The 14,447-nt window shown below is 41.3% G+C and overlaps 1 protein-coding gene across 1 annotated transcript in view; it reads right to left on the reverse strand.

Annotated features, from left to right (window-relative positions):
• The window catches only part of SLC7A11 (solute carrier family 7 member 11), a 328,653-nt gene that overhangs the window by 285,350 nt on the left and 28,856 nt on the right, over positions 1–14,447 (reverse strand). The window contains exon 3 of the mRNA XM_063920358.1: positions 7,976–8,091. Coding sequence (XP_063776428.1) covers positions 7,976–8,091 — 116 coding nt within the window. The remainder of the gene's footprint in view (positions 1–7,975; positions 8,092–14,447) is intronic.

Raw genomic sequence — 14,447 nt, forward strand, 5'->3', positions numbered from 1 at the left:
GGTAGGTACAGCAGTGGCCTACTGTACCGTAATGCTATATATTATATACTGGTGGTCAGCAAACTGTGCAAAACTTAAATGCACCACAGGTATGGATGGATAGTATTCTTGACGACACAGAGGTAGGTACAGCAGTGGCCTACTGTACCGTAATGCTATATATTATATACTGGTGGTCAGCAAACTGTGCAAAACTTAAATGCACCGCAGGTATGGATTGATAGTATACTTGACGACACAGAGGTAGGTACAGCAGTGGCCTACTGTACCGTAATGCTATATATTATATACTGGTGGTCAGCAAACTGTGCAAAACTTAAATGCACCACAGGTATGGATGGATAGTATACTTGACGACACAGAGGTAGGTACAGCAGTGGCCTACTGTACCGTAATGCTATATATTATATACTGGTGGTCAGCAAAGTGTGCAAAACTTAAATGCACCACAGGTATGGATGGATAGTATACTTGACAACACAGAGGTAGGTACAGCAGTGGCCTTCTGTACCGTACTCCTATATATTATATACTGGTGGTCAGCAAAATTATGCACTGTACTCCTTCTATATACTACAATGCAGCACAGATATGGAGTGTTTTTCAGGCAGACAACGTATACTGGTAGTCAGTGGTCAGCAAAACTCTGCACTGTACTCCTCCTATATAATATACTGGTGGTCCCCAGTCCCCACAATAAAGCAGTGTGAGCACAGATATATGCAGCACACTGAGCACAGATATGGAGTGTTTTTCAGGCAGACAACGTATACTGGTGGTCACTGTCAGCAAAACTCTGCACTGTACTCCTCCTATATAATACAGCTGCTCCCCAGTCCCCACAATTAAGCAGTGTGAGCACAGATATATGCAGCACACTGAGCACAGATAAGGAGCGTTTTTTTCAGGCAGAGAACGGATAAAACTGGTGGTCACTGATCAGCAAAACTCTGCACTGTACTCCTCCTATATTAATATACAGCTGCTCCCCAGTCCCCACAATTAAGCAATAAGTAAGCACAAATATTTGCATCAACAATAAACGGAGAGGACGCCAGCCACGTCCTCTCCCTAACATTTCCAATGCACGAGTGAAAATGGCGGCGACGCGCGGCTGCTTATATAGAATCCGAATCTCGTGAGAATCCGACAGCGGGATGATGAAGTTCGGGCGCGTTCGGGTTAACCGAGCCATACGGGAGAATCCGAGTATGCCTCGGACCCGTGTAAAATGGGTGAAGTTCGGGGGCGTTCGGTTTCCGAGGAACCGAACCCACTCATCACTAATAACATAAACGCTATTTACTTCATTGTATATTTCTTTCTAGATTTCTTATAAGAAGCCTTTTGCCTAGAGGGGGCTATGAAAAAATTCCGACACTGTAGGGTGTCGTGATTCAAAAATGTTTGGGAAACACTGGGTTAACTGTTAAAATATAAATCATTATTTGTTGTTAATTTATAAATAACATATATATATATATATATATATATATATATACTCTAAATGGCGGCACTCCATGTACAATAAAAGCTCCACACCAAGGCTTATTGCGGCCGCAATAAGCCTTGGTGCGGAGCCTTTATTATGCATGGAGTGACGCCGTTTGGAGGATGTTTACTACACGCTACCTGGTGAAGGTGTCGTGAGTGGAAGGCACCAGGCTAAAGTACATTTGCGTGACCCCAAGAGTACCGGTATTTGGATGTTTTAAATTATATATATATATATATATATATATATATATATCATATCATAATATGCTTGTTATGCCTAGGATGTTCCAGCATGTTATCACAATTCTTTAACTTTTGTATATGTGCAGTATGGGTCTGTGATGTTGTTTGCACTATGGTTACAGACTGTCAGTAATTTACAGTCTGCTGCTGTTTTGGGACGAGAAAGGGGTAGCAACAGGGTTTCGTCTCCATTTTCGGGAAGTAACGAGGCCAGGATCTTCGTTGGAAGATGGAGATTTTCCTTTGTTGGATGTATGTGTCACCCTGGGTACACAGCCAGCTGATGGTGTCGGAGGTGATCCAATGCTGCACCGTAGGATGCAACACAGAACACTAATGCAAGCATGAGGAGTCTACTTATAGCAGACTCCTCCTGTTGCGTCTCCATATTATCTTCAAGCACATCAGAATCAGGCCTAAAATATACTAAAATACATTTAAAACTGTTAAAGTTGCCTAGCTCATTACCTTGTAAAAAAGTGCTCCACTAAGGGACTGTAATGCCCAGCCTTGTGCAGTAAATCAGCTCAGATTATCTTGGAGCAGTGCAGCAATTCCATGCCTCACCCTAATGGTTCAGAGCTGGATTAGCTAAATCATCCCTAATGAATGATAGACTGGCGCCCAAGATGGCTGCCTCTCCTTTTGTATGCTCCTGATCATCTCCATAAAACAGCTTAAATTCACCACAACTGACCTATGAATCATCATAAATATCCAAGGACTTACCTTTAACTTGTACTACTCTACGCGGACATTTCATCAAAACCAACGGATTGCATTCCTGCGCTGAGATACACACTGGATTGAATCCTGGACTGAATCCTCTGCATACCTCCACTGAGAAATCCTTCAGTTTAGCAGCTGCTGTACTCTGCATTGGACATCCCAGATAAGGTACTGTGGACCACAACCTATCTTTGGCTACATCCAGCCCCTCACTTAGACATCATCCACCTCTGTTCTCTGAGCAACAAATAACTGACTTATTGCATTAATCTACTAATATCAGTATATTCAGGCTCTGAATTGCTGAAGGCTCACTGTTTCAAGTCAGGATCCATTTCCAGGACACGATATCACTACCCCCACAAGAAATCTACTTCAAAGGCCTCTCACACTGAGACTTTTCACACCTACGCAGTAGGAATTGGCTTCTAACACCTTTCCAAAAGACTGCCTATCCTAGGATAATTGACTAAATTAGCAGTTATTTTATTTATCACTTGCTTCAAATATACCCCATAGGTTATAGCAATAACTTTGTTCATAAACCCATTATAATTTTGGATCACATACCGAATTGGGGGAAAGCAAAACACAAAAAGGAAAAAAAAAAAAAAACACTGCTTTCTCTCCTTCTCTCATCATCATATGCAGCTCAAACTTATAATCTGTCATTGATGACCAAATGTATACGTATTGCTCCAGCTTTATTCTTTCACTCCGCCCACCACGTTATGCAGTTCCTATCACACCATCACAGGCTTCTATTCTCCAATCCCTTGGCATTTTAAAAAGAAAACACAGGCGCATTCGTGGGAAGCAAGCAGGCTGGAAATGTATTTCCCCCGGTAACCATCTAAGTCCTTTGCCCACCTGCTCACCCCCATATTCAAAGAACAATCAAATAGAAGTGATACCCAAAAGACGGCCCTGTGTTTGGAAGGACAGAACTGTCAACTCTCGCTTTGTGACCCCCATACCCAGAGCTCCTGCACTTAACATAAAGAAAACTGAAGGCCCTCTGGTAGGCCCAATCAGGTCAGTCCTTTGTAATGCCAGATCTATAGGAAACAAGACTGCAACAATTGCTGACCTTATTGAATCTGCAGACCTAGCCTGTATTACAGAGACCTGGCTAGATGAAAATGCAGCACCTATATTGGAGGCTGCAGTACCAACAAACTACTCTGTCATCCACAACCCAAGACTGGACCGCAGGGGTGGCGGGGTGGCTATCTGCTTCAAAAAAGAACTTAAACTTAGGGTCCACCCTATTGAAATTACTCGCTCATTCGAGTGCATTGCTGCCCGGAGTTCGACAGGATTAGGTTTCAGAGTACTTCTCATTTACCGGCCACCTGGAGATGGAAAGATATTTCTACAAGAAATTGCAGACACTGTTGCTGGCCTGGTTCTGGAACATCAAAGATGGCTCATCCTCGAGGATTTCAATACATGGGTGGATGATGAGCTCTCACGCCTTGGCCAAGACCTCCTGTGCACAATGAATGGTCTGGGCTTCACACAGGTCATTCCCTCTGCCACACATAAAAGTGGTCACACTCTCAATCTTGTCTTTCAGATTGGATTAGAAGTCACTGACCTAAAAATAAACCCAGTCATCTGGTCAGACCACTACTCCCTCTGGTTCTCAGTTGCAACCCCTCAAATAAGATCTCTGCCCGTGGAGTTGACCAGGTATCGTCCAAGGAGGGGTATGACTCCCCAGGCTCTTGCAGCAAATCTGGGTCTCTCTGCTATACTGGGTGCCTGTGAAGATCCCTGTTCCCTAGTCCGTTATTATAATAGGGATGTTATGGCTGCAATTTATATTATCGCCCCTGTGCGTATAAGACCTCGTAAACCACAATGTCAAGCTCCATGGTTCGACAACAGTGTTAGTGAGCTCAAGAAAAGGGGGCGTAGACTGGAAAGAAGATGGAGGAAGACTAACCTAGTGGATGACAAAATAAAACTAATAAAGCATAACGAAGAATATCAATCGACAATCACTCATAAGAAATCACAGTTCCTGTCAAATGAGATCACAGCAGCAAACAATAGGCCAGCTCAACTTTTCCGCACAGTGGAGATGCTTTGCAAGCCAGCATGCCTGCAGACTGATGAGACCCTCTCCCAGGCAAGATGCAATGAGTTTGCAAACTTCTTTGCAGATAAAATATCCACCATCCGGGCTGGAATCTCAACAGTGCCATCAAAGGAGTGCCAAACTTCAAAGCCTGCCAATATAAGCTACCTGCCTTCATGGACCAGCTTTGACCCAGTGGATGTAAAGGACACTGCTGAAATTGCTCGGATTTTGCTTCCCACCACCTGTGATCTGGACCCAGCCTCAACCAAGCTTCTAATAGGTTGTATGGATATAATTGGTCCTGTCTTTGCAAAAATTGTTCAATGCTCTTTGCAGACAGGCATTTTTCCTGGACCCCTAAAGGAAGCAATTGTTAGACCGCTTCTTAAAAAAACTAATTTAGATCCCGACTGCATGACCAACTACAGACCGGTATCAAACCTTCCTTTCCTAGGAAAGGTTATTGAGAAAGTGGTTGCAAATCAACTGGAAACCCACCTGACAACCCATGATCCATTTCAATCAGGATTCAGGAGAAGACATAGCACTGAAACAGCCCTGGTGTGTGTGTTAAATGATCTTCTGATGGTAAAAGACAGAGGTGACTGTTCAATATTAATCCTTCTGGATCTCTCGGCAGCATTTGATACCGTGGACCATGGGCTTCTGATTGAGCGACTGATAAATTTCTGTGGTCTGGATGGCACAGTCCTAAGCTGGTTCAAATCATTTCTCACAGGCAGGTCACAGAGAGTATTATTTGGATTATACTCATCACCACCAGTGCCATTGCCATGTGGTGTCCCACAAGGTTCTATACTATCCCCCATGCTTTTTGCAGTATACATGCTCCCATTGGGCAAAATAATCAGGCGCCATGGCCTGGTCTACCACTGCTATGCATATGATACACAACTGTACTTGTCCTTTGCTCCGGGCACTGATAACCCAATAGCAACCCTAAATGGCTGTCTAGCTGAACTATAGGAGTGGATGAGCGCTAGTTGGCTGCGACTGAATACGGATAATACAGATGTCCTTATGATACGACCGCAACATCAAAGGACAAGACTGCAGCATAGCCAACCAACTGGATTTACACTCTGGGATTCAGAATTACAGACCAGTGATCGTGTGCGGAATCTTGGTGTTGTCCTGGATGGTGGCTTGACACTTAAACATCAGATATCAGCCACAATCAAATCCTCATTCTTTCACCTGAGGAACATAGCCAGAATCAAGCACTTAATTCCCTCAGATGATCTGCCAAAAGTCATACATGCATTTGTATCATCTCGATTAGACTACTGTAATGCCCTCTACCTTGGTCTACCAGCAAAAGAATTGCAACGCTTACAGCTGGTGCAAAACACAGCTGCCAGGCTGTTAACCAACCAGCCCCGTTCTAGCCACATAACACCCATCCTCTACTCCCTTCACTGGCTGCCTGTAAAATGGCGAATAATCTTCAAGATTGGCTTACTGAGTTTCAAAGCATTACATGACCAAGGCCCAAGGTACCTGAAACAGCTTCTTACCCCATACTGCCCCACTCGATTACTGCGATCTGTAGATGAAGGACTTTTAGCAGTACCTAGACTCTACCGTAATTCATCTGGGGGTCGAGCTTTTAGTCATGTGGCTCTGACTCTATGGAACTCCCTTCCCCGCACAGTGCGAGAGGCCCCAACTATAGAATCCTTCAAAGTGAACTCAAGACTTTCCTGTTTACTCAAGCATTTCCATAGTGTCCCTTTTAGTATCTTCATGCTTCTGTATTTTATGAAAATGTACTTCATTATTTTCTGTACTATATTATGCTATGTATCTGTTAAGCGCCTTGAGTCCTATTGGAGAAAGAGCGCTATATAAATAAAATTATTATTATTATTATTATAATAAGAAAGGTAGCTCAAAATCACTCCTTTGGGGGGTATCCAATTGGGTGCGAAATTTTCCCGCAAAGTACCTCGTGCCCAACTTATGATCACTCCCCATACTAATTTAAAAAAAAAAATGCATGCAGGGTTTACTGCTTTGAAAACCCAGTGGTTCAAGGAAAAAAGTCAGATACTTCCCGGTCCGGTGGCCTCCGCAGCTACCAGTCATCTCGCCTCCATCTTTCCACCTGGGAGTTGAATGCTGGGAGGGGAGGATGCTGCAGGGAGGGAAGGTGGCTGCTGGGAGATGTAGTTCTCCCTGCGGCTGCATCTGGACATACATGGGGGAAGGGCGTCACACACACAGGCAGGAGGAAGAAGTCACTGCTTCAGAAGGTGAGTAGTTACGGACTAATTAAGCTCATTGGAAACTTACAGTTGCTAAATTAGTCATTAGCAAGGGTGCCACAGGGGTGCCGGAGCAAGTCCTGCTGATTTTTCCTAAAACTAATCAGAGTAGCTCTGGGGGTGCAAGAAAAAACAGGCACTGACATTTCTATGCAAATCACCACGATAGGTCATTTTCTGTCCTTCAATTGAATAGGAAAAACCCAATGGCTGTGGAAAAAGCACTGTGCCACAGAGATTTTCAAAATTGAGCACACAATTGAATATGTATTTAATAGGATCAACAAGCAGAAGCAAATATATATATATATATATATATATATATATATCAACCAAATACTCTCCTTTTGCGCTGTTCTGAGACAAATTGAATACAATAAAGTAAGATCTTCCTTGGGGGGGGCTGCCTATATCACTAAGTCCCTTGTTAGGAGGGACTAAACAGAATGTATGAAAAGAAGAAAGGGAAATTGGCGCCCAGAGGTGATTACAACCTATAAATACAGGGAACCCTGTGGGTTTCACAATTATCATTAATTTTAAAACATAAGCATGAACTGTTCTTTCTTAAAAAGTTTTTTTATTTTTTATTTTTATTCCGTTGGTGGAAGTTGTGGATGTTGTACAGTACCTCCTGAGGAAGGCCCTTGCTTTGGGCCGAAAGCGCTTGAGGAAATGCTGATCATGTAAAGTATAAATATCAATAAATGAACAGTTGTTTATGAAAAAAGTCTGGAGAGTGCCCCCTCTGAATTTCTTTCTCTACATTTGGATACCTCGGTATTCGAGTGGACACCCCAGCGGTTACATAATTTGAAGATGTGAGTGCAACCACCTGCTGGATATATATATATATATATATATATATATATATATATTTTTTTTTTTTTAAAGTATTCTGAAATGCAGGACTTTGGATATTAATGTCATATTTTCACTGCTACTAAGTAACTCTTGAAGGAGTTGTCCACTGATTTTGTAAAAAAAAAAATCATATTTGCGAACTTCTGATTCAAAAAACAGAAACAGAAACTGAACTCACACTTCATGCAGTAATTATTGATAAACAATGACACACATTTTTCTTATTTTAGCAAAATAAAAGTCAGATATAGTGTGTAATGCTTACTTATTCCAAGAGCTGTGACAAATTTGATAGCCAGGTCTGGTATTTCACATTGTATAAAGAAGGGCTCGAGGATATAGCGTCCAAATGCTAGCGATATCACTGCTGTAGCAGCTGGGCTAAAACAGAGAGGAAAAAGAGAGAGAAAGAATCATTGTAATGTAAAGTGTATAAAAATCCAAGGCAAGTATTATAAATGCATTACATTTTCTGGGGCAGAAAGCGCTTTTCGGATCTGCTTTGTTCTATAGCACATCTTTCTCATTATGCAGAGTCTGAAAGTATAATGCATTTATTGTATTGTAGTTTTACAAGCAGATGCACACAGATATAATTATAATAACTGTTAGTTTCCGTGGAAATGTTGCACTGACCGTGAAGGTAAAGATTATAGGACTATTCATTAACGTCCATTTTTTTATTTTTTTTATTTGTCAATGCAAAATCAGCCGTATAAGACAAGCCATTTTCTCCAATCTGCGCCTGGTGTTTTCACTGTATTGAGCAGGAACTGTTACTGAAACAAATTGCTAGTTTAAAATTTGCCTTTTGGCTTCAATAACAGGCAGAAACTGACAGAAATCTCACTTCCCTCAGGAGAATGAGGGAGAGAAGAGAATGTATGAATTACTGATGTGTATTAGGGCAATTAGTGAGGACAGGATCAGCCATGCAGGGATCACAGTAGACAGTCGGAATTCATCCAGTAAGCTGGCTCAGTCTGCTGAGACATGTCTTCTACCATCACATGAGTAGATAAATTATAGGTTTAAATGTTACTAAAGTTTGCTTTTCAGGCACATAAATCATATCAGCACAGAAATTGCTTGAGTCTTTGACACCAATAACCCCTCCACCCTTTCATCCTTAAGTGCGTATTTCATTTGATAAGAAAAATGAAAGTGTTTCTAATGATTGAGAAGCTATGTTTTATAAAGGTAAAGGAGAAATACCTGTTGTACAATTCAAGAGTCACCATGTCTTGTCAGCGACCAGTGGCTTTACCACAACACTGTATGGGTATTCATTTATAAATTACATATTGTCGAGCTGGGACAGTGTTTCTAGTGACTATTACAGAGAGTCCTGAGTAGGGCTCAAGCCTTAGGTCCACACTCCAGCGCCGTAACTCGCTGTGTGCATACGGTGCCGACACATAGAGCGCAAAGCCACGGCACCATCGCTGTCCCACAGCACATGCATGTGGCTCGCAGGGTTCCTGGAACATTATCCTGCAGCCATTGGTGCTGCTGCAGAGCACCCATCTTCCTGCAGCAGTGCTAGCGGACCCCTACTTGAATGTGATAAAGCAGTGATAAGTTCTGTTTTCTGAAGTGCTTAGTGAATGAAACAAGGCAGCATAAATAGACCCCCAAGCCCCTTCCCATAACTGTATTAATACAAACTCATTCAAATACAATGTACAGTAAGTCACTTGCCCCAAGCTTAGTTTATGTCACTGTTATCCATTGCATTTAGCAAGATTTTACCCCTCATCTTGTCTTTGGACCACTTTGCACTGCTAGAAATGTCTCTATTACTATCCACTGCAAATTAATATTGGGCTTATTTATCAAAATTATTTTTACTGAAATAATAAGCAAAGGTGTTTTCACACCCTTTTCAGATTTTTGTTTAGTATCACCTGAATGTATTAGTTGCCAGTTGAAGGAGAACTCACAAAATTATCATCCAAGCCCATAAATTTGCATTTTTTAGTAACCAGATTTCCAATACCTGAATTGTAAAAATGCGATCTGCCCGAATTTACTAAGAGTAAATTAGAAAAACTGCTGGAGGGAGCCCTGTGGTAATAACACTATCTTCAGATCACGTTAATAGGGCTGTCTTCCAGTTCCCCTACTCCTGCACAGCCTTCCCTGTCTCCTGGCAGGGAAAGCTGTGCTTGGATCCAACCACTGTGATCCGCCATGTGTGTCTGATAGACCATAAGTTGATCAATGTGTAAAAAAAAAAAAAATTTAGAAAAGGGGTGGACCAGGTCTCCATCTCAGGGATGGGCCAGTGCTGTGCCAATTAAGTGGGGTGGTACTGTCTAATCCAGGTTGTGCTTTGTTTAAACATCTTTGTATGGCAGTGGCCATGATTCACACTTATTTCTTGCCACCCTGCATAACTACAATTCTACTTCAATAAATATGGTTGTGACCTCTTTATTTGGCAATACAGTTGTCTGTGTGTTTATTTTTAGTTAGTTTGATAAGTTAAATAAGAAATAATAATACTACTGGGTGACTTAAGGCCCATACACACTTGACGATGCTTGACTTCCCTTGAACTTCCCTTGAACAGCTGAGCAAACTACATGAGCATACACACTACCAACGACCAAAGACCAAAGACCATTCATCGTTGAAGCATCCAAGCTGAACAGTTTATTGAAATAATGGGCTGGGAACAGGGCTGACGAGTCCAGTGTAATGGCGCTGGGTGTGTCCGGGGAGTGGCTTGGTCGTTGGTCATTGGTCGTTCACACCATACACATTCAACGACGTCTCTGGTCGGTAACGACCATAGTGGAAATTGAGCATACATGCTCCACAGATAAGCGAGGGTCGTTAACGTCCCGCGGGGCCGCGCATCGGTGGTCATCGGATGCATACACACTTGACGATATAATGAGCGACGTCGTTCATGAGGGCTGAAATGAACGACGTCGCTCATTTTATCGTCAAGTGTGTATGGGCCTTTAGAGTTACTGAATATATGGCAATAAAGTTGTCTGTGTGTTTTTTTCTAGTTAATTTGATAAATTAGAGTATGGGTGACTTATATATACAATACAATATGTGTTGTGAGGCCTGTGGGTCAGATGTGAGGAGAGTGGTTATAGTTAGAATTTAGGATAGTAGCAAATGAGATGCATCGTAATCATTCTTTCTTCTTGTTGTCATGGATTTATAGCACTTGTTAACTAATTCCTTGACTCAGGAATACATTTTGGATACAAATAAGAAGCATGAAAGAAGCATGTTAATAACAAAGGGGTGTTCTAACCTTCAGTATACACAATTTATTATTACCCAATTGTATGGACCTACTGTTAGAATCAGTGGCAGATTTTACCTATGGGCTGCAAGACTGCAGGCAACCCAGGTAAACTCCGCCAACCCGGTTCAGTGTCAGTGAAGCCAGATGTGTCCTCCCTCGTGGACTACCAGAACTCAGGCTGAAACTCTTCTCTCTGGGCACGGGGCCTGGGGTAGCTGCAGCCTTCCTACGCTTGGTAAGTAGGAGCCCACGCTGCTGTTAGTACATAATTATATTCACCTCCACAGCTATAGAACTGAATATATTACTCAAAAACAACCATTAAACCATAAAATTATATGTCTTGTAGTTATCAAGAATAGGTGCAGTCTCCCAGGGTGTTTATTTATGTATACTCTATATAGGTATGTTCTATGCAAACTGATTTGTAGGACAATTATATATGTACCTGCCATCAGGTTAGAAATTAGTATGATATGATCATGTATATATTATTAATTAATGATCATTAACTTATATAATGGCATCATATTCTGTTACAATTGGTAATGAAACAATAATAAAACTAGACTGGATAATAACAGACAGACAGACAAGGAGGTCAGAGGGCCCTGCTTACAGTCTTATAATCTATAGATATAAACTTGTCCTCTATTAACAAAATATTGCATGAGATGGGAGTTATTTAAACAAAGGATTCAGGATTTAGAATAAGCATAAATATATATTATTTAAAAAAGATTTTTATTTTTATTAAACTTTGACAGAAGAGGAATTTTAATACAATTTGAAGACAAGCCATATTATGTGGCCTCAGGTGTTGTCTCAGTAGTTAAGATGATTGAAAGAAGAAAAGCAGAAGATTCCAATCAGTCCTCAGTTAACCTAAACAAGTCAGGTTTTAGAAACATGCTTTATTAAATTAAGCTCAGAGAAGCAATTTATATCTGTTAGTCAGATTAGGCATTAAATTATAACATTCTTTACCATAATCTAGTAATTGGATTTATGATTTATTGAAGTTCACGAACATTTTCTCAACCACCATCCTTAAGTAACCCCAACAGGTCATGTTATCTAGAATAGTGCACAGGTGAATTCATTTTCATGATTGGGTCAGCAATCATGTCACTTGTTCCACAGAAGGAAATCCTGAAAACATGACCTTTGGTTGTATAGTACTCGAGGAATGAAATGAAAAAAACTCTTTCCTAGTAAACTCATAGATCTGCCCCACAAGCATATTTGGGGGGGAAAGGAACGGAAGTGCTGACTTTGAATGCCTGGAACTGAGAAACTCTCTTCATAGACAATGCCAGTTCGAGCTACAGTTTGAAGCAAAAGCCCATTGACCTTCAGTGCAATGGGCACCAAAGTTACTGGTTTTTTGAATCCAGTAACACAACTGTCCTCCCCTCTGACCTGTTATCAATAGAGAGGGGACTATGCTCACTGTCCTGGAAGATTTATATTTTAATTTAGCATGATTGCCCCCCACAGTGGTTGTGTGAAGGTACATTCCTGAAAGGAACATTGCACTTTGACAGTGTTCTGTTAAGCACAAATATGACATGATGACGCTGACACCAACTTGTCACATGTGTGCCTAATACAACATTGTCACAGCACTCAGCATCTCAGCCTGTGACATGATTATGTAATTTAATTCCACACATTCTGTGACATCAGCTGTCTCCCCAGGACATAAAAATGGTTCGGATCAGCAAGGCTGGCAATAATATTAAAAAGTATAATCTGAAAATACTTCCAGCACAACAAATGTGTTGAACACACAGATTTGTCCTCAGTTCACATCATGCTACACAGATGTACCAGTACATACAGTATATGCCACAGTGCTCACACGCTGGTTATGTAGCTAAGTGTGGGGGGCCCTGGGTGGCACTGCGGACCAGTACTACTGGTGGTTATTGGATGGGCTCTTTGCATAAACATGTGGAAATATGAGTGACAACTCATAACGGATGATGAATAGGCCCACGGTAATATTATTACCATTATTTTTATTATTACTATTATAAGTAATTCTAATAATGACAATTGAGTATGTTAATAAATAGGGAATCATTAAGTTATTTGCTTTTGCCAATGTTTTTGTATTACATTTATTTATTCAAGTAGTTTTTAATAATGTCTTTCCTCTCCCAGAACAAAATGCACATGTCGATTTCAGTCCTACAGGTATGTATAGTTGGCTACTCTGAATTGGTGGCACTCAAGTTTTTCTATGTTTTCTACTACAGCACCAGCATAATCATTGCACAAAATAAACATTTATTCCATGCAGCAATTTGATAACGTTGGAAATATGTAAGGCTGGATAACTACAAAGGCACACTTAACCAATATTTTGCATATGATATATATAAGGAGTTATAAGGACACACATGACTAGTGGCACTTGGAATACAAGTTCTGTTCCAACCAGAGCTTTATCAGTGTGAATTTGTATGTTCTCTTATGTTTTCATGGGTTTCTTGTGTAAGCTCTGATTACCTTAGGAAACATACTTGCTGACTTTATGTTTCTCTGCTCCAAGAGAGGAAATGCAGCTGACCATTTTGGAAGCAGACCCAGACCCTCAGGTCATTAGTTCCGCCTTCATTGACAGACCTAAAGCAGTGAATTGCGGGTTTGTGGTAAAGGGTCAGGGCTAAAGCAACGCAATTTGTGTCATTTAATCCCTGCCCTTCATATGGACCTGCAGTTCTCGCCATTATCTTCCCATCCTGCCCACTTCACTAGGAAGTGGGCAGGATGTTGAAGAACCCCCCATTCTTCAAGATTCTGGAGGACTACCCGAAAAAATGCTGCTATATCAGGTATATTGAAGCAAGAGTCAAAACCATAATGATTTGAGTCATGTTATCATGGCCCTGCCTAACCCATTTCATTGCAGTAGTGGACAGAATGGAGGAGAGGAATGTCTGCTATCCTGGGATCTTGGGAGAGCTCCCCAACTTCATCAGTCTCCCTGATATTATAGCAGAATAGGCAAGAAGTATGCATTGCAGTAATTCATTTGTGCTCTTTATCAATAAATATCCTTTGTGTAGTCACCAAGGACTAAAATAGATTACCCATGCCATGTTCCCTAATCCTGTGAACATATTAGGGTCGGGGTGTATCAAGCACTGCATGTTGCATGTGATACATCCTGCCAATTATCGCATACACAGAAGCATTTAATAATCATGTATTCATGAATAATTCCAAATATAGACCAAAAAGAACCTTCTGATAAGTGCTGTCCTTTGCATTGTGAGGATTACCGAATTTATGACCCGGGAGTTCTACCGCACATACGTGGCCATCAGATTCCGCCTGTGCAAGCCACAGTGGGGTCAGAGAAGGATACTTGTAGAAAAGGAGTCCATAGGCTTCTATAGGCAATGCCATCTAAAGATGAAATTGCCTATAGGGTTCCAGCACAGGCAATTTT

This window comes from Pseudophryne corroboree, chromosome 1 (assembly GCF_028390025.1).
Source record: "Pseudophryne corroboree isolate aPseCor3 chromosome 1, aPseCor3.hap2, whole genome shotgun sequence".
Taxonomy (NCBI): domain Eukaryota; kingdom Metazoa; phylum Chordata; class Amphibia; order Anura; family Myobatrachidae; genus Pseudophryne; species Pseudophryne corroboree.